At 40.4% G+C, this 20884-nt stretch overlaps 1 protein-coding gene across 8 annotated transcripts in view; it reads right to left on the bottom strand.

The window, feature by feature from the left end:
• prex1 (phosphatidylinositol-3,4,5-trisphosphate-dependent Rac exchange factor 1) overlaps positions 1-20884 on the bottom strand; it is a 71569-nt gene that overhangs the window by 3889 nt on the left and 46796 nt on the right. For 2 of the 8 annotated variants that reach the window (XM_067526458.1, XM_067526463.1), the window contains exons 17-37: positions 20528-20620; positions 18632-18780; positions 18469-18554; positions 16697-16836; positions 15294-15438; positions 14342-14517; positions 13790-13951; positions 13050-13260; positions 11654-11936; positions 10760-10978; positions 7968-8056; positions 7163-7245; positions 6474-6564; positions 6248-6376; positions 6115-6156; positions 5164-5381; positions 4811-4913; positions 2520-2663; positions 1073-1187; positions 436-502; positions 258-302 (exon numbers count right to left, since the gene is read on the bottom strand). In XM_067526458.1, coding sequence (XP_067382559.1) covers positions 258-302; positions 436-502; positions 1073-1187; positions 2520-2663; positions 4811-4913; positions 5164-5381; positions 6115-6156; positions 6248-6376; positions 6474-6564; positions 7163-7245; positions 7968-8056; positions 10760-10978; positions 11654-11936; positions 13050-13260; positions 13790-13951; positions 14342-14517; positions 15294-15438; positions 16697-16836; positions 18469-18554; positions 18632-18780; positions 20528-20620 — 2790 coding nt within the window. Of the gene's footprint in view, positions 1-257; positions 303-435; positions 503-1072; positions 1188-2519; positions 2664-4810; positions 4914-5163; positions 5382-6114; positions 6157-6247; positions 6377-6473; positions 6565-7162; positions 7246-7967; positions 8057-10759; positions 10979-11653; positions 11940-13049; positions 13261-13789; positions 13952-14341; positions 14518-15293; positions 15439-16696; positions 16837-18468; positions 18555-18631; positions 18781-20527; positions 20621-20884 lie in introns of all 8 variants that reach the window. The other 6 variants (XM_067526457.1, XM_067526462.1, XM_067526461.1 and 3 more) reach the window with 3 other exon arrangements.

The raw sequence follows: 20884 nt of genomic DNA, 5'->3' as shown, positions 1-20884 counted from the left end.
AGTGAGGTTTAACTCTTTTCGCTCTTCCTTTCGGAAGACAATGTAAACCAGAGGATACTGAAACTAGTTACTTGATTTTATTTCAGCTACTGTGTAGTCAGTTTGAGGTGCTAGAATTTTTTTTTCTAGTCTAAATACTGAAGTACAAATTAAAACATTTTAAAATGATGTGCTGAGGTTAGTTGGAGTTAATAGAGGGGTCTTTATGGGCTAGTGAGGGTTTCCAGTGCAGGGACCAGGACACTAGTTGACCTTACTTTGGCAATGCTTGGGTGAAGGTCTCTAACTTCAAGGCCCAGTATCTGCGCTTGCATTTATATTCAGTGACAACATTATATACAAATAAACTTTTATTGTAGAAAAATTGGCAAAAGGCTAAATAAACTCTAATGTACATATTCTGAGACTTCTGTTTGAGAATAAGTGTATAATTACCTGGTCAATCTTCACAGCTGTGGTGTTTGAGTCTGTGGGGAGGTTGGACTTCTCCAAATAAAAAGCCCTGTTGAGACAAGAACAGCTCAATGCACTCAATGCAGCTAATTTTGTAAAACTCCTCACCTTTTTTGCAATTCTCCACAATTTTCTCCTCTGGCTCACTTTTGGGAGTGAGCTGAGTCATCTAGTACAGTATCTAGTATGCTTCACTGTATACAGTAGCATATGAGCCTGCTACACTACACATTCATTATTTATTGATTTTGCGTGAGTAATTTCCAGGGAATTAGTGCACACAAATAAGAAATGCACATTAGACCCCCATAAACCATGTTAACAGCCTATTACAAGCATGAATATGTTGCAGCACAATAACAATCAGTAGAACTAAAATCTAAATAAATGAAATTAACAAACTAGTCTACACGTGACTTCCAGATTAATGACACCATTATAACCTTCAGAAATTCTAGCCCCTGAAAACATCTAAAAGAAAAGGAAAACAGCAATTGAATCATAGTGTCTGCTTGGTTACACAACACCACAGGGTGAACTCTCCCTTTAAGGTGAAATGGATCCAGAGTGCTAGTGAGTAAGCCACTGGAGTGCTGTGATGCAGTGTAGCACAACGAACCTGAGTCTGCGGTAGTAGGCCTTGACCTTCTCTAGTGAGACAGCGTTTGTGCGCTGCTGGAACTCCTCCATGGCGATGTTGTCCTGCTGGGACACTCCTTCAGGACGCTCCAGTGCTGGATAAAAATGGAGGTTATTTGGATCAATATGCATGGTCACATATTTATAAGATCTCATTATGTCATGCCTTTTAACATCAAATGTCAACCTCACTAGCCCTACACTAACACAAAACACATTTTAAATGTTAACTCTACACACGTTATCAACCCAATCTAACCAACATTTACACTTAACCTTGGCTAAAATTAATATTTTAAAAAAGTTAGGCTTCTCTATCATCCTCTTACTATATAGTTTTTTACCCACATAGATGAGTAGCACTTATAGACATGTCGACACGCAATCTCACTTCAGCATCTACAGTAAAGTGCACTGTACTGTGGCTCAGTTGGTAGAATGGCTGCCTACCGACCATAAGGTCAGAGGTTCGTGCCCTGCTCTTCCCGATGTCGAAGTGACTCAGGGCAAGACGCTAAAACCCCCTCACCCTCCCCATCCCCAACAGTGTAGTGCCAGTCCAAAGCCCGGTAGAAATTAGGGAGGGTTACATCAGGAAGGGCATTTGGTGTAAAAACTGTGCCAAATCAACATGCAGACTAATGATCTGCTATGGCGAACCTAAAATCACAGGATAAGCCAAAATGACAAAAAAAACAAAAAACCAAAACACTGTACTGCTCCTCCAACTGTAGCTAAGATCCTTCACCAGTAGATGGCGATGTTTATCCACATATCTCCGACACTTTGCACTTCCTCCTGTACTAAAGTAAATTGGGGCATTAGGAGCGCGCTCATTGCATTACTGCTCCAAATGCGCTTTTCTTTGGAAAATCAATGGCTATTTGGCAGAAATAAGCATGACAAATGTTTCTATCCACTCATCCTAGGCCAGTAGAGACTGATTGAAAGGAGCATAGGAGCAAATTAGGGGGTAAAGCTCAGTGTTTCAAATGGCCACTAAAAGGCTTCAATCTACTGTAGTAAGAGCACATAAAGCACCAATCCCACATATATGTGTGAAAGGCTGAAAGAGTTCATAAATCACAATACTTATTATTTATTTATAGTATTTAAACAATTTTACTGTATTAAAACTATCCAAGGGATTTTGTGTTAGGTAAACATTAAAGTGATTCTGTGGTGCTGAAACTGAGGTTTTTCGAAGAAATAACTGTTACAGCATACTCTACACCCCAAACTTACTCTCACAGATAGATTAGGAGAAAATGGGAGCTTAGGAAAAGACTGGTAAAACCAACCCTTCAGCCCTGCTACAAAAGACCCTCAGATCCAATAAGGCTTTCATGTTGTGTTTGGTCATTTTTGTGTCTTTTTTTCCAATAACCCTTTCTCCAGCATTTCTTTCCCAGCTTGCCCAGTCTTACCTCTGGTAAAGAAGACAGTGTGAAGCTTCAGGCTGCCTCCATTTTGCAACCGACTGGGCAGCTCACTGAAGTGACAGCTGTCCAGGTAAATGGTGACCCTCAGTGCCTGTCGGCTACCTTCCACTTGGTAACACACTGGTATGTCTGCAACACACAGAGGCAGGGTTGAAGTTAACAAGCCTTTGCCATTATACCTTTGGTAGTCTGACATATATTATACAAGTGGGAAAGTTTTCACAATCAAATATATTGACCACAGAATCTTAAAAATCGCATTCTCTTACAGTGCAAGTTTTTAAAAAAGCACTGCTGCACTGGTGAGTATCATCGACTATTTCATGTTATAATGTTTATGACTTCCTAAAAACTTAATCACTACAATATCAGACGCTAAAAAAAGAACTCAATGTGAAAAACTGAGTTTCTGGCTTTTCCCTAGAATGACTTGACTCTGCCACAAAGTGGACAGAGTAATGGAAAAAAAAAAAAGAAAAATAAAATAGCTAAAAGTTTATCTAAATATAGCTGGGGGAATGATCTGTGTATTATTCATCTTAGGGAAATCTGGAATACACGTTGTTTTATGCATAAGCATTTTTTTATGTGGTCACAGAGTGTGAAAATAGAATACTATTTTTCTAACCAGCTAAATGAAATAAATACATACAAATTACATTTTGCAAAAATCTAAGCAGTGGTGACAAAATGATTGGGCAGAACAAATGGACTGAGGCCGATCCTTCATGTATTCATGTGAGGAAATTACATGCTGCTTTGAACTATTTTTGTGGTACATTTTTTAATATTTCCAAGTAAAACAGTTGAATTTTAAAATAATGTGTGGTTACTGCATCAATTTTCAAATTCTTAAAAACAAGTGTGACGCTGACTTGTACCGATTCCTTTTCTTACTGAGCCATATAAGCAGTTCTTTGGAAATTGGAAAAGATAACCTTTACCGAGCGACCTCTAGGGTCAGTGCTTTTTTCTAGAGAACTCATCAAGCCATAATTCTGTGGAATTGGCTGAGATGCTTCAGGCCGAACTCACTGGCCTCAGACACTGTGGTGCTTGCATGACTGTAGCCTACCTTCAGTATAGCTCCCAGTTTGCTGGAGATGCTATTTGCAAATCAATACTTTTCAATGGATGATGCCGCCACAAATTATCTGCCTGCACTGCAGCGGTCTAGGCTGAATATGCAACTTCAGCAAATTTGGTTAAAAACTATTTTGAAAGTTTTAGCATATATAACATGAAAGTTATTTGGGTCCTTACACTGTGTGCTGTATGTAATGAATGTACCAGTACAGTATAAATCACCAAGTAAACACATAATGATTTGCATTTTCACGCACAAATAATGCATGTACACACCAAATACTTTCTGCTGCTCATTGTGAAACTTGAATTGTACATTACTGCCTCATCCATTGCTTCCCCTACCGAAATGGGAAGTGCATTTTGTGCTTTTCCTTTGAGTGGCAATCTCAGCTGGCCATATTGAGGTTGCTGAAAAGAGAACCTTTTTAATCTTGCAGGCTTTAATTCTTCTGGTGGCCTGCAGCTTGTTTGGTAAATAGAGATACGAAGGTTATTAAATGCAGAAAAAACGCCTAGGTCCTGAACTTTATACAAACAGTGATGAGAAGACACCCACAATGTCCACTTTAAACAACTTGGGTCCACCCTTAGTCGAGATTGCTGCAGTACACCATTGTTTTCATCTTCCTATGCTAAATAAATATTCTGACCTTGAGCAGTAAGGGCAGATAGAAGTAATGCAAACCACAAAATCAATTTGTCACTTTCATACTTCAAGAGAATATTTTTCTACCTCAGCACACACTAAACTCTGATGAAAGAATACTGCATATGTGCTTTTAGATTTAATGTCTACGTATACATTTTTGAGTGCTTCCTCCACATGTGTTAGTATTTAATGTGTGTCAAAACGGCACTAAAAGTTTAAATGAAGCCATTCACAGCCTTTGGGAAGGGAGAGTGTTATCGGTTAAACAAGGACACAGCGACTTCAAGAACCTGCATGATCTGCCCTTGTTTAACATGATTCATGGAGCCATTAGAATGTTGGTTTAGCTGCCTATTCAATTTCTTTCCACTGAAAAGAAAATTAAATCTGGAATGGCAAAATGACAATTTCACCCCCAAAAAGCTACCATACATCAATATAATGGAAATTTATTCAGTTGGTCAAATCATACAGCTGCTCATTAGCAGCAGTCTGGTTTGAATGAGGCAAGTCACTCTTTGTTGATGGTGTCTCTTACTTGCAACTAGACACTCATCCTCCAGTTGCCTGAAGAACACAGTGACTTTGTCCAAGTCCAACAGGGCCGCCTTGGTGTCCTCCAGCATGGTTCGCTCCTCTTTCTGTTGGAGGAAAGAAAGAAAGCTCAGAAGTCACACCGGGGAAAGACAGCTGCACAGCTAGAAATTCATAATAGACCAGGAAATCTGCTTTAGCCTGAGACCGCATAGTGGATTATGGAGAACATACACATCTTTTTGTTGTGTTTGTTTTTGACAATACATTAAAGATTTTCCTATTTATAAACCTCTAATCTATAGAAATTCTGTTGGCTTGACCTAGTCAGATACAAAAAATTGAATTTGTCCTCACCACGTGTGGTGCTAGCGAGGATTGGAAGTGCATCAGAGCACCAATGGCAGATATTTGTTCCAACCACTTGCGGCTCGTCTCCTTGCTGTCTTCCTGGTACTCGCCGGCATTGTTGAAGCGCAACCGCAACGCCGCCAGCAGCTGCTCAGCCAGCGCGCAGAGGGCACCCGTTGCTGCCTGGCAGAAGATCACATCCCGTCGCAACTGCAGAGATGTGTCTGGTAGTGGGAGTTGGACAGCGAGAAATTTTGTTATTGTTAAGAGTGATGGAGGTAGTGGGAAGGAGAGGGTGAGGCCTCCTAAAACGTCACCCTTTCTTATGACACATGTCCTGGCCTAGCCTGGATCTCGTGAGAGGATAAGTCCCATTAACTAGCACCATATGCCACTGTGCACAGTTCAAAGTTAAAGGAGTATCAATACCAAACCTCTCTTCTGTACAAACATTAAGAACAACTGAACTCAGCCTGTCCCTGCTTTGGAAAATTAAAATCCTTCTAAAAAAACAAACAAACTGCAAAATAAGTTAGTTTAAACATCTGCTTTATCTTTAGTTTAAAGCTGATGATGAAACTTTGTACAGCGATGCTCACCTTAAATGTTTTTAAAAAATATGTTACAAAATGAATAAATACATTTTCTATTCAAATTTCTATGAAAATATTTCAATGACCTGCTGATGCTGTGATGTCAAACTTGTGTAATTTCACTTGACTGATCCTCTTATTTGCAAAGAGCTCTAAACTGTTGCGATCATTTATAACACTCCAGTGATAAGATCCTGACTGGGACTGCTTAGTGACTACACAGCTCATTTGACATATTTTCCTAGTAATTTCAGGTAAAATTAAAACAAAATTTAGTTAGATCATCTGCCAGCACCCTTTTCTAAATATGCTTATAATATATATGCTTATAATAACAATTTTTAACAGTGTCATATTACTCTACCTGTGCACTTAAGAAGAGCCAGGAGAAGCTGGTTCTTTCCATCTGCAGAGGGAGAGGAAAAACAAGATGGTATGAAGGACTGTAACTACATACGATCACATGACGGAAGTGTGTACATGTGTGTTCCACTCACCATCCACAAATTTCTGCAGGCTATCCACTAGGTTTTTGATAGAGTTTGGCAGGTTCCAAGGGTCCTCCTGGATGTTTTTGTGTATAATGCAGCGACAACGAATGGTCCAGTCATCTGTCTGGCGAAACTCTGTTCACAAAAAGCACAGGAAATGTTTGGGTAAGTGTGTCAGTCTCAAGCAGCAAGCGCATACAAATGTAAACTCAGTAAAAGATGCAGCACACACCTGGTTGGCTGTGGTCAGAGTAGAAGTGTTTGGTCTCTTCACATGCTTTAGTCATGACAGATCCTTTGAGCAGGCTGTTGATGGAATCGACCTATGTGCAGAAATAAAAGAACATATCAACCCAGACACAGCGTCAATCAAACTTCCTTTGTACTTTACCCCTCATACTCTTATCTTTCTATGCCATTCAAACATAAACACATGCTCACAGTCATGCACTTTGGAAAATTCTGGTAAAGGTCTTAGAGCATTAACAACAAGATGTGTTTGCAGGCCCCCTGAGCTGCTGTTTACATGTGGAAAGAACTATAGCAGCCAAAGAGGTTGCACCCCACGTGGAGTCACATCAAATGCTTGCAGGGGGACATGAGGCATATCTGTGAAAGCTGGTGTATGTGTGGAGAGAATGTAGGAAAGAAAAGGGAAAAAAAAGTAAAAAAAAAAAGTCACAGATGAAGAGAGAAATTCAGGATCCAGACCAGAGGACGGAAAGACCTCCACTAGATAACCAAGACCAGATGTTGTATCAATACTATCACAATTGTCCGTCCCAGGTGGCCTTGCAGAGAAGGGAGTGTTAATGCTAACACGTGTGGAGTTGTTCTTTTAACTGGGTTTAAGCTTCAGTAATCTTAGGGATGCTCAGATTTGATAGTGTGCTTTACAGTACTCGCTACTTAAACCCTTACCTGGTTAAAAAGGTGCTCGAGGCAGCCGTGCAGCTTGTCCTGTTTGTCTGAGGAGATTCTCATGTCGCATGGTAGCTCGTCCCCTGGCACCCAGAAAAAAACAAAAAAACAACAACCACCAAAAAAATAAATAAATAAAAACACACTAATATGAGGTGAGGTAACATTTGGACACTGGCATTTATTTTAAAGTGACCATATGGAGTTAATAAACACACTGTTATCCAATGTTTCTTAATGTAAATTAGTTATCAAGTCAATTCAGCCAACAAATCACTGCGGCTTTTCAAAACCTAATGCTAATAAAAACAATGTGATAAACAGCAGAAGAGTCATACTTGGCTCACTGCGCAAAAACGTGGCTCTAGGGTTGCGAAATGTATCTTAAATATCTAACCTCTAAGTCACCTCCAACAAATATCCATGGTACTTATCAGACTGGGTAATCTGACAGCTATCACAAGTTGGTTGATACTGCAACTACTGATCTATTTGCATGCAAACATCCATTCTTTTTTGTTTTTGTTTGGCACTGAAAACTGTAGATTTGCTGCTTAGCTTATGCTGTTTACGTTGAAAGCACTCTGGACGGTGACACATTTTTTCCCCCAGTGCTGGCTCTTCACTCTACATTGGATTTGAAGTGCTTATTGTTACACTTGAAATCCAATGTGCAGAGGCAAAACAATAGAAAACGTGTCCGTGAATAAATACTTCTATTGTAGATGAAAGGATGGATATTGCAGTCAGAGAGGTCAGATTAGTAAAACACTATATTTGGAGATGAATAGAAAAACAAAATTACCTGATCCCATCTCATCACTGCCAAGGTATGAGCTGTTACTTCGCACACTGGTGTAGGATAGCACTGAATCCCTGTTGCTGTTGCATTCACTGCAGTACCATAAATTAAAAACACAGAAAACACACTGCTGAAATGCATTAAAAACCAATGGGTAACATTCATTCTTAAACCACAGAGAGAATTTCTTTGCAAAACAGCATCTTGTAATTATACTGCCAGATAATCCTTCTGATTGCCATTTCTGATTTACAGCATGTGAGACTAAAAGGTAATTAAATGTTTCTCACATTAACAACCACCTCTGGTTTACAAGAAGTGCTCAAGAAACCCATTAGAGCACAACACATTTGATTGACAAAAAAAATACACATTTGGCTTAAACACTGAAGTTCAGCTCGCCTATTTACAAAGACACTGTCATAAACACGATTTTTTCAGTGCTGCCAGTGTCTCACTACATGCTGGTGTGTTGCAGAGAACTTCTGCCTGCCTTGGACTGTTTTGTAAAATGACTTAGTCTGGTATTTAATTCGACATGATTACTGGCAGCACGAGGAAGATTTATGTAGCTCAAATTATAAATTGTTTGTGAGCTCCTGATCCCTTCAGAGGAGCTCTGAATGATTCACAAGCTGAATTACCATGACAAATGGTCAATGAGCCACTATGGACTACAAAACGACAACACTGGCTTTGTCTTCTTTTACTATTATCTGGCTTGGCTGGGTGACTAAAAGACGAGTCTTTGGCGGAGATCACCTGCTGGGTTATTCTGTGGTCAGGGCAGGCAGGGAGACTGGCTACTTTAGAGCTGCTACAAGTATGGGGAGATTCATCTTTTGGTGATAAATATGACTTGAATTATCCACTGGCTTTACTCACACACACGTGTGCAAAAACATTAACATTGTAATATGTCTGTATACACTTATTAATCTGTCCTTTGAACCATTCGCTTCTTATCATTATTCAGTCCTCCCTGTGCTATCGTCTTTATTTGTTGCCTAATACACACCCACACAATGTCCTCCCTGCCTATGGATCCAGCGTTTCTCCCCCTCTGGCCATTTGCTTCTGCATTTGGGCGTTTTCTGTCTGAATTCAGACACACTGTTTGTCTCTCACACTCAAAAACACACAAGAGGTGAATTCTAAATTTAGCTTTACAAACCTCTTGCCTGAGTACCACAGTGACAATATTACTACTAACCTAAACACACACAAATACACACATGTCCTCAATTTTCAGGAATGTTCTCATTCCCAAGATATAAAATTGGTCCTCACAATAATAGCCATACGAGTAGACGCACAAACAGACAAACACTGGTGTTATTCACACTTAAATAAACCTTTCAAAAATTTAAGTGAGAATGCATTCGTCAAACCCACTGAGAACATGGGATCCCAGTTAAAAAATTAGCATTTTCCTCTCAGGTGGCCTCATAAATTGCAGGATGTCCCATCTGCATACACTGCAGTACAGTGTAGAATATAATCTATGCAATGATAAAACCTTTGCAGTCTGTACGACAATGTGGTTAAGCAAGAATAAGATGATCAGTCACTTAGACTGGCAGATTGAAGCGAGCTGCAGTCTATATCAGCTAGATCTGGACATAATCAAGATTTGTCTTAACAAAGGTCTTCCCAGTGCCATACACACATACGCAGATGCACACTTGAGCGATAACGGTTTGGCAACGATTTGACACCACTTGACAAGGATTTCTTCATATCTCAATATCTTTTTTTGTTTCTCTACGTTTACAAGCTTTTCTCTCCAGTGTTTGTTCCTGTTTTATGTTTTTCACAGTGAACTCTGACTACTGAGCTCTGCTGTGGTCTGTCACCCCGTTGGGCTTTAATGCCTGATTCTTTCAGCACGACAAAAAAAAAAATAAAACAACTGACGAAAATTGATTCAACCCCCATCTCTAAAACACAGCACCGCTTCATCACAAATTTTTTTTTAAGTCGGTCAATTCATTCGCATTCACTATGCAGCCTTGTACTGCTACCTTAAGTATTTCCCCCCCTATCCAGCCCTGAGTAAACACCTCACTGTGTGTGTACCATAAGAACCTACACTTTCCTTTACATTTTACTGCAATGAGGTAGTTGTGTTTCACATGCCGTGGCTGGGGCTTTAATGACAGAGCGGGTAAGGAAGCCGCGCCCCAAACTTTTGGCTGTATTATGCACCAGCCCACCACACTAGCAACCAATAACTAAATCTTAGTGGGTGGTGGAGGGTGGGGCTGAGTGGAGCACTGCCCAGTGAGCTGCACACACACATGTGAATGAACTCGCACAACAAGCAAATGACGTAACCAGATCTGACCAAAACATTTTGAAGTAATTTTTAGCCCTCGATCTTGATTAAGATGCCAACATCTGGGATGAGTTGTAGTCTCCAAAGGGGACAATTGAGCAGCATTATACATTTGATAAATAAAGAAGTCTGAATGTGGTTTTCTTAAGATTCCACAGTTCCATGTGTGGGACAAGAATGTCCCATATCTCCTTACATGTGTCTTATAAAGATTTTGAAATACCAAGTAAATACAGATAAAGCAGCTTGTTGAAAAGGAAGAATGACAATAATACAATAACAAAGTCAAACTTAATATATTCAAGTGGATCCAAACACTGTATAAATCTTCTTTTATTGGTGTAAAAGCTACTTGGACTACAGTTTGTTAGCCTGACCTGACATTTTAATTTGTGACTAAGCGACATTAGAAAATTTAAACCAATAGATCACACACAGTAAGTATTTAAACAGTTACCTGTAGGAGTCCCTGTAGCTCATTGTGTCATGACCCGAGTCCTCCTGGTCCTCCTCGCTAACCTTAAAACAGACCCTTTTAATGCCACCTTGCTCCACTTTGTCTTGGTCACAGCCATCCTCGCAATGGGCCAGAGGAGGTGGGCTATTTGGCTCATAGGCCGGAGGCTCCCCGCCTTCCCCTTCCAGCTGTGTGGGCTCAGTGATAGATGACAAGAGGCTGGGAAAGTTAAATTAACATTTGTTAAAATTATGAATTACTTTTGAACGAACGCACATGTAGCGTCCGTGATTTAAACTTTAACTTAATTAGAATCTAATTGTCAACGCAGTAATAATCTTACAGTTCTGTTATAATGCGTGTGTATAAATGTCTTCACAATCAAACATACAGTACAAATTTAGTCATTTTCATTATTACTCTCCTTCCTCAGCACAGACACACAGTATTTCTTTATCTTGAAGTTACTCTGGCTTCACTCCCTGTTCCCATACTGGGGCCGGCCCATAAATATTTTGGCCTTGAAAAATGTTACTTTTGTAAATCAGCTTTAAACAAGACAAAGGTCAGACAGACAAAGAGAGGCTGACGAACAGCCTCGGGAGGCTTGTGTGGGGATAACAGCTCCTGGATTTTAGGCAGATATCTCTAAATGTCAATGTGAAGGCTACAAAAATAGCCTACTTGCATACAAACAGCAGTGGAATGCCATTGTATGAAACCAGCACTTGTATGAAAATATTTTCTAGCTGTAACACACATCTTTTTATCTCATAGATGCTATGTGTCATAGGGGGTAAAGATGAGCAAAAGGTACAAATAAAACATAGAAAAATACTAGGACTAAACATTCAAATACACAAGATGTATGCTCAAATTATTTGTGATACTTACACATCTATCTGAGCTACATATTGTTTCATTTCCCTCACAGCAACATCCAGGCGGCTATACAAGTTAATGTAGTTATCCTGGGTCTCAGTGTCTTCCTGTTTGAGCAGGAAGCTCAACCCGCCTTCTCCATGGCCACCCTTTCGACTCTCCCCCAAGCCCTCCCCATCAACAGTCACCTCCCCGCTACCATCCGCCTCATCCCCTTCCAGGCCGAAGCAGTTCCAGGAGGGAGCCCCCATGCTGGTCACACAGTGCTGAGTGTGGGACATTGGGCTCAGTTGTGCTGCTGGAGAGGAGAGGAAGTGGGGGGAGTAAACAACATATTTCTCTTAGTTCTATGAAACAGACTTTGCTCTTTGACAATTATATCTACACCAGATGTTCAAAAGCTATGAAGTAACAATTTTGTCTGTTTTGCATTTGGATGTGATGAAAAACAACTTCTTAAAGGGCACTTGAATAACAGATATGCACAGCCAGAGCAGGATGCAAAACTGTTTACTTGGGTCGAATGCCAAACTAAGCTGCAATAAGTAAAGATATACAAAAACTGTAGACCGTTAAAGTGCTTCCAAAACCCAGAGTGTATATTAATAACAGAATCAAAAAACAGAATAACACCTATTCTGTTCTATTGTTTCAGTAAATAAACCCTTTAATTTTCCTGCTGTTTCTCTGCTTCTCACCAGTACAACTGTTAGGCAGATGTCTAACTGGCAGCTGGAGCTGGGAGGAAAGATGAGGGCAAGGCATCCTGGAACAATACGTGCAATGATAACTGTCTGCTGTCTAGACAGCTGTACTGTATTTTCATCTATGCTGTGAGTAGAAGGAGTTCAATAAAGCTTTAAGATGGGCCATATAAACAGAATGCCTGTGTTTGTAGCTGTGAATTATAAGATTTCTAAAGATTGTAAGATTTCCGTGAAGTCACCCTCCATTTCTCACTCTGTCTCATTTTTTATTTCCCCTCTGACCTCTGCAGCAGCAGTAGTGAGTGAATGGAGCACATTCCCACACTGCCTTGAGGCATCGTCGGTGCTGACATCATTCATTCACTTCATGACAATAATGTGAGTGTGGCCTGGAACTAATGGGGCCTTAATGGCAAACCACTTATCTACTTTACTATGACAACCCTTGTTGGGACCTTATGGCTACTCTGTCACACTTACGTTGGTGTTCCCTTCTTAGTGCTGTGGGATTTAAATGGTCGTGAGGGTAATTAGTTAAAATGATCACTGAGCTGGTGTTAAGTAGGTTAGGCTGTACTATCACGAAGTCAATGGATCTCAGTGAAGCTTAGAATAAGCAGCAGATCTGTGAAGGAGATTAAACTAGTGTTCAAATCTTCTTGGACAGAGATGTGTGTACAGTATCTTTGTACTGCCGCTACCTTGATCAGGGTCCAAGCCAAACAGAGAGTTCTTGCGCCCAAAGCGGATGCTGAAAGTCCTTCCAGCAGAGGTAGTGCTCTTGGGGTAGGAGACCTGCATCAAGTTGACATGACAATTGGTGGGAATAAAGTCCATGCAGCCCAGTGTGTGAGGCTGAACGCCAGCCTGCCTGAAGGAGGGCCACACCTTGTTCCTTAGCTCCAAGGCAAACTGTATGAAAAAAACAAAACAAATAATGGGTAATAGGGCACAGATAAAGTTTTGTGAAACAACAGGCAGCATGACTCATGGCTCTAATATCTTGTAGTTATTTTTATAACAATTTTCGGTTTCCTCACGAAAAAAAAAAAAAAAACATGGTCACTGTAGCAGAAAATAAGACATGGAGACACAACACATAATGACAGACAGGATGAGGATTAATAATGTAATTTTATTACAGGCCTCCCTTTGGCTGACGTGAGTTATTGCTATCCGTGAGTATTGGAAAATGTAAGGTTTATACACAAGTTTATAAATGTGCTGTCTTATTTGAAAAACGTTTGTCAGCATTTTTAATTGCCACTGACTTAAAGGTCAAATATCAATGTATAAAAAAGGCTGCCATCTCTGCATCAGCAACAAGAAAAGGAAAATTTCCAAATCTGACTGAAAAGTTTTTCTTAACTTTAAAGCATAAAAGCTATTTTTTTATATCTACTGCATGTGCTCAAGAGAAAGCATAAGTGCGTCTCAGTACCTGCTGGTAGCTGCTGATGCGCAGTCGGATGCTCTCCAGCTTGGTGTCACAGATTTGTCTGAACTCGTACTGAGGCATGGTAACAAGTCGGTCATTCTGGGAGATGAGCTGACTGCAGTTGCGAACAAAGAGGCTGTCATCACTAGAAAATGCCTCCAGGATCTGTAGAGACAAGAACCATTGGAAAGGATGGATCACTGCTATATTTAAAGTCTAGAAATCGGATTTAGTCAATTACTTACAGCAGAACAGCAACAAAAGAAATGGGCTACTTCTTGATTTTAGTCATAAAAATACAAATTGAACAAATATCTCTGACTATTATGTGGCTCTACTACATATCATGGGGTGTTTTCAAAGCGGAGAACATGAAACAACTGCTAACAAGTTAAATGTCATGATTGCATTTTGCTCATGAATGAGTGAAAGTATGACTTACATGCCTGAGGGAGATTCTCTTATCTGTGTTAGATGTTCAACGTACTCATTATGATCAAAAGTCATTACCCTAAGCTTGCCAACTAACTAAACATCTCATGTTTCCACAATTACCTTAGCAGTGAGGCTGAAGCAGCCTTTGGGCTCCACTATTTTCTCCAGGACGTGGCTCTTTATTCCAGCGGTGCTGACGTACTCATAGACAACACCATGCTCCAGTTGAACGTTATCTACCGTCAGACTAACCAGAGGCAGATCATCAGAGAGCGAAAGTCTTCCAAGCCGGTAGTCTGTGGACCATAATTTGTCTAATTATTTCAAAAACCACAAGAATACCGTTGTGAAGCAGGGGTGAAAATTTAATGAAATAAATAGATTTCCTATGGGAAAAAACTGTTTTGTTTAAGAAAGCCTCAGCTTGACAGTGTCCAGACAAGAAAAAATGTGTTTGTTCCTGTCCATAAAAAAAAGAATAAAGTTTTCTCTGAAATAACTTGAAGGTCAAAAATTAAAACACACTTTTGTTGTATTATTTAAAAAAAATTCAGTTGGATCAAAATTTTAAAGTAAGATTACTTATGTCAGTTTTAAGTTATTTCATAGAAAGCTGAAGGTTCTTCTGCATATTATCAGGAAAATGTGACCACTTACTGTATTTACAGTAGGTACACTGAATATTAGTGTGGCATAAGCATGTGGGGTTCTCAAACAAAGAATTTTCTATACCCATAACAAATGAATTACTGTCACATTTACAACCAGAGGTCATCTGAGAAGATATCTCTATCATCATCTCGATCGGCAGCAACCGATTTTTTTGTTTTGCCATTAAGCCTACAATAAATCTAGAATCACACACAAAGTAGCAACACACTTTAAAAACACAGGACACTTCCAAGTAATGCTACGCTTGTTCAGATATGTTTTGCTGGGAGATGGGCCACAAATCAAATTGCTTTTTAAATTATTAGCATTGCATCTAGCATATGATACATCCATTGTGATTCTCTTTGAAATTATTGATCACCAACCCCATTTTAAAACACTATGCATATAAGCATTTCACCTGTTCCATTGGTGCCATTCTCCTCCTCATGGTCAGAGCCATTCTCTATTGGAAAAGGCCTGAAAGGACTCTCCTCCTTGTCAACTGCACCTCTTTCTCTTTGTAGCTCTTCCACATTCTCAAATGTACGAAACACCCACTGACACTGTGGAAAGAGATTAGAGCTGAGTTGTCATTTTAGGTAGGATTGTAAAGTGCATTCCTATTTTAATAATTGACATGCAAGTCGAACAACAAATACCAGAAGAAGTATGTAATCTGTGAGATAACAGGAGAGAGCATGAAAGTTGAAGAATGAGGAAATTGTCATATTTAGCTACGAACAGAGTTTCAAGGAAAGAATCTGCAGTATTTCTATAGTATGTCCCCGTGGGCATGGACACCTTTCACCTGACAAGGCATTAGGGGTTGACTGCACCACCCTGAATTCAGCAGCAAACATCAAAATTATGCCGGCAATTTATCCTGCTGTTTAATGAACCGACAAAGATTTACTGGAACAAGTCCAAAATAAGGCTGCTCAGCTGAGCCTGTTCACTGGGTTTGAGCGAAGAGGATATATCGGAAGAGGAGGCCAGGCTAAATAAAACAAAACACAACACTGTACTTTAAAGAGGACATCCTACTCCGTCTGCATGCTTTTGAAATACTGCCTGGAAACACGAATTGGTGCTGCAAGAATGTCAAAACCACTAGACATGAGTTCTGGAGTTTGGCCCTTGGCCTTGAAGTATGCACTGTAACTCAACAAGCTTGACAACAAGAGTGGATTCAAATTCAGTGGAAAGTCATAATGTTCAGCTTTCATGACAAAGTAGCAGTCAGTGTTCTATGTTGTACATCTCTGGGCCACCCACTGGTGAGGCGTGAAAATTGTTGACAAAATGAAGACACATGTTGGCGTATACAACCTTGGTGTCATACAGAGATTGGACTTTAAAAGAGCGAGTGTGAGATTATTGTAGTGTTTAATGTCTATTTTTTCACTCTAAGGGCTAAGCTACTGCAGCCAATTCTAACTCTGAGCAAGGCTAACACTGTTTTATGTACCATCTCAGATCAGGAATGTCTGGGTCACTGGGCCACTCTGCTCTATTAGCCCTTCAAATGGGAATTAAGTGACCCTGGGCCACGTTGTTTCAGAATCTGGTAAACTAACTTCCAAAATGACTACTGATTATTTTCATGCTGCTTATCCTATTAATTATTTTGAATAATAAATAAAATGCTCAGTGAGTTCCCCTTTACAGTAAGAGCCATAACAACACACACACAGACTGGGGAAAAAAAAAAAAAACCTTTTCAATGCTTATTGCAACCTTCTCATTTTGCCTCATTTTCACTACAAGGTCAGCAACATTTAAGGAAAGTGTGTGTTAGTTTGTTTTCATGTGTCCACTCACCATTAGAGGAGGCTCCACGTGTGTGTGCTGGGCAGTGAAGTGCTCCAGAACCTCTTGGCAGTCACTCTGGTTTACGTTGTTGCCATTGACTTTCAGGATTACCTGGCCGGGCTGAAGACCTGCAGCGGCAGCCTCCCAGCCTGTAAAGTGTCAACACAGGATCAGAGGTTAAAACTCATCGGGTGGCAGACATCCAGTGGAACTCTTTATGAGACACGGAGCTTTTATTAAAACATAAATCCTAAGTCAGTTTTAATACTGGGAATTTCTCCAAAATACTTGAATGAAAGTTCATTTTCCATTATTAAAAAACAAACAAACAAAAAAAAACCTCCTTTAGGACCTAGTGCCTGTATCTGTACATAACCTTGTCTCTTTTGTTCCTCCAGGAAAATAGAAAATTATTCCGTTCAGTGCTGTAACATGCTGTCCCAAGCTGCTAATGTCTTTACAGCCTGGATGGCCAATCAACACCTCCATCATCTCCCTCTCTAAACTAAAAATACCAAGGTTGGAGTCACTTCCACTCTGGGTGCCAGCAATTACCTAACTAGAATGGTTGACCCATGGTTGGAGAACACCCAGGGGGACTGATTTAGGAAAAGAAAAAAAACAACAACCGGAGACTGAATTTAGATGGAAAAACTGTTCTTCCATACAGAGCAAAGATCCAACAGTGATACAGACAACTGGGAAAAAGGAAAAAGGAAAGGGCATGTGGAGAGGAAAAGAAATTGAGTGAAATCAGAGGAAGAAAAACAGAGAAGCGTCCGGACCATAATAAAGCTCCTCTCCTCACTATTTTTGTGTGTGTCCTCTCCTACTCCTGTCTAGTTTACACACTGGGATTAAACCCTGATCCAACTTGTCATGAAACTCTAATTTTCCTATTTTGAGTCAGTCTCTGTAGTACAAACATCTGGTGAGGGTGTATTTTTAGTTACCTATTGAACTTTTACCTCTGATCACAGAGTGTATGGGTGTGTGTTTTAAAAGCAGGCTTTGGTCTATTAGGGGTTTGAAACCCGACCACAGGCTGTCTGGCTGACAGGTGGTCATAAAAACTATTGGAAGCTGTGCCTGATGCCTCATTTTTTCCCCAGAACTCATCCTTACAACTGGAATTATTTTTCTTTCTAAAAGCACAGAAACAGTAATCTTTTACTAACATTGATGTTGCAACAACATAATCAAATACATCCAAGTCTATTCACACATATGTTTCTTGTAATGGAATTCTGAATTTCAATATGAATTTTTAAACATCACAACAATGGAAGAGGAACTATTCGTTTCTAGGGCTTTTGAAGTAGAAAAAACTAATTCCATAATGTTTTTTGCAGCCCCAGAGCTAGCTGGACACAACCTAATAAAATGCATGAAGTGATGTCACTTGAGCACTGAATACTAAGAGTATTCAAAAAATCTGGGGGTGTGACGAACTGAGCCAACCAGACTCCTCATGTCTGCTTGAGGCTCAAAGCTCAAAGCAGTTACTTGCATGCCATAACATTTGTTGTTTATTAGATTTCACAACAATTCACAGACTCAAAATAGAAAAGACAGTATCTTTTATTCTGCTGCATCATTTCTTAGACCTTCTTTTAAATTGTGAGAAGAGTCTAATAATACAAGTGCAAATGTGTTTACTGGGCTTGTTGTTCCCAACATTAAAACTGTAATAGTGAAATTCCTCCACCACTGACAAAAATAAAAGTCATGTATTAGGGTGACTGCACTGGCTCAGGATGTCAGTCCAATCTGTCACTCACCTTTCCTGACAGCATGGACATGAGGAGGGGCAGAGCCAGAGAGTCTAAACGGGAGACTGTCTGGGTTGTCAGGGATCTTCACAATCCTGGCAGAGAAAAAAGCCAGTCAGACTTGTGTACACTGTGTTCATGTTTCTATGAGAGTGGGAGTGTGTTCGCTCACTCTTTGGCTTTGGTGGCAACCAGCAGCCGCAGGGAGCGTCGCATGCAGAAGGCCTGGCTGATCATGGTTTCCACCTCGGCGAGAGGCCTGAGGAACAGCAGGTCCTCGTTAATGGTGTAGATCTTTCTGCCCACCTGCAGACCAGCCACCTGGATGGACAGACGAACAGACAGGGGACATGCTCTTATTTTTAGCTTGCATCTTGTTTCACCTCCCTTTAAAGACTCTGATTTTTAGGTGGGAAATGCATTCATGAATTACCTCCCTTGTATAACATTTAGAAGAATGGTTTGAGTTTTTACCCAAGTAGTGTCCCCATTCATGTGCCTGGAAGGAGCACAGCAGAAACAAACTAGTGTACTAGGCTGAATATTTTCAAAGCCTGTTCAGTCTTGTCATGTATTTTCCAGCATATGAAGAAACTTTTTGAGGGAGAAGTGCACATCAAGATTGGCTACTAGATATGAGGCCTGCTGCCTGTTGGATTTGCACAGATTAAATGGTTACTGTCAGTTTTCCAGTGGTATGCACAGTTATCAGATCTTTCCTTTGTTGGTCACACTGCATGTAAGTCTGTAGAAATAAACAGCTGCTCCAACAAATCATAGAGGATCAAAAATCATTGGCTTTGCACAGTCAGATACCAGCTACTAAAAACCCCTTTTCAGATGACAGACAGACAGCACCACAGCCTGCTGCACAGCATTAAATGCAGTCACCTTGCACATCTTCAGTCACATTGGGAGGATAATGCTGCCTCTGTATGTTCGCTGTGTGAGACCAGTGTCCTAGGCACAGATCCGGTGGGGTGGTCTTGGCTTTGCTGAGCCCCCACTCTGGATAATGGCCCAGGATAGATGTAGCAATGACTGGGAGGAGCGAAAGCAATCTGAATGTGGAAGGGTGTCAGTGTGTGTGTGTGTGTGTGTGTGTGTGTGAGAGTGAGAGTGAGAGTGAGAGTGAGAGTGAGAGTGAGAGTGAGAGTGAGAGTGAGAGTGAGAGAGAGAGAGAGAGAGAGAGAGACTAAACAGCATGGGTACCAGTTTGCACGTGACTTTCTATAACAGTATCATATACTGAAAGAGCCCTGTGTTTGAGTGTGTGTCTCTCAGCCCTTTTCAGAGCCCCATGGGAATCAGCTGAGCTTCATTCACTGTTCTGGCACATGGGCTGTGTCACAACTAGCAATCCCGTTATTGTGGGGGATGAATAACAGAGTAAGAAGAGGAGAGAGAAATGGAGAAAAAAAAAAGGGCCAAGAGAGAGCAAAAGAGTGAGGATTTACTGTGGTGGAAGCAGGCAGAGGAGCAAAAGAAAGATTATCCAGTGAGTCAGGAGAAGAGAAATGTGGAGCTTCAGCTTATAAAATGACAAAAAGCAAAGATTTAGCCTGAGTCTGAGTTATACAAGAAAAAAGAAGGTTAAATGAAATGGTGGAGGACAAAACAATTAAAGATGCTGAGGAAGGTTTTCAATCTCTGGATCAGTGGAGGAGGAAAATTCCACAAACAGCCAGGACATCATCCTGTATTTTTAAGTATAACAGGCTGAAAGGATTGCATAAACAGCCTTTTGTTACTGGTCATTTTTGCCAGATGTTTGTCACCTGTCCAACCGAGTGAGGTGACATGACACAAAAAGAAAGGAAAGTGGTCTTGCATAAGATTTCACATAAAGGTGTTTTTTTTTGCCAGTGATGTGAATAAGCATGTCTAATGGCTCAAGAGCCAATCAGAGTGAAGTCCTTCTGAAGGGAACAGAGGCAGACTGACAGAAGCCGTCCAAACAGTAGACAGCCATTACCTAGTGGAACTAATGCCTTGGGCGGGAAGGAGATACTGTGTGTGTGTGTGTGTGTGTGTGTGTGTGTGTGTGTGTGTGTGTCTTGACCATTACCTCAGCATGTGAGCCCCTGGTGACAGATTTCACCACAATGGCCTTGTTTTTCTCCTCAATCTCAAATCCGTAGTCTTCCTCCTCAGGGTAAATCTAGCACAGAGAAAATAATCTAATTACTCCCACACTGACTCTGCTGACTGACTATCAGAATTTTTATTTATTTTTTTATTTTAGTGGTTTAGCATCATGAGTCTTCTTTCTTTTCCTTTCGGCTGTTCTCTCACTGTAAATACCTGATAAAGAAATTTTATACATCTGACTCTTAACCCGTGAAATTTCATGTAAAAAAAAAAATTGTGACGGATGCACCCCGATTTGTGGGTGGTCTTCAACACAAACTATCCAAACTATAAC

Source organism: Channa argus, chromosome 13 (genome assembly GCF_033026475.1).
Source record: "Channa argus isolate prfri chromosome 13, Channa argus male v1.0, whole genome shotgun sequence".
Taxonomy (NCBI): domain Eukaryota; kingdom Metazoa; phylum Chordata; class Actinopteri; order Anabantiformes; family Channidae; genus Channa; species Channa argus.
The sequence above is the reverse complement of the archived record's forward strand: the minus strand, read 5'-3'. Positions and strand labels throughout refer to the sequence as shown.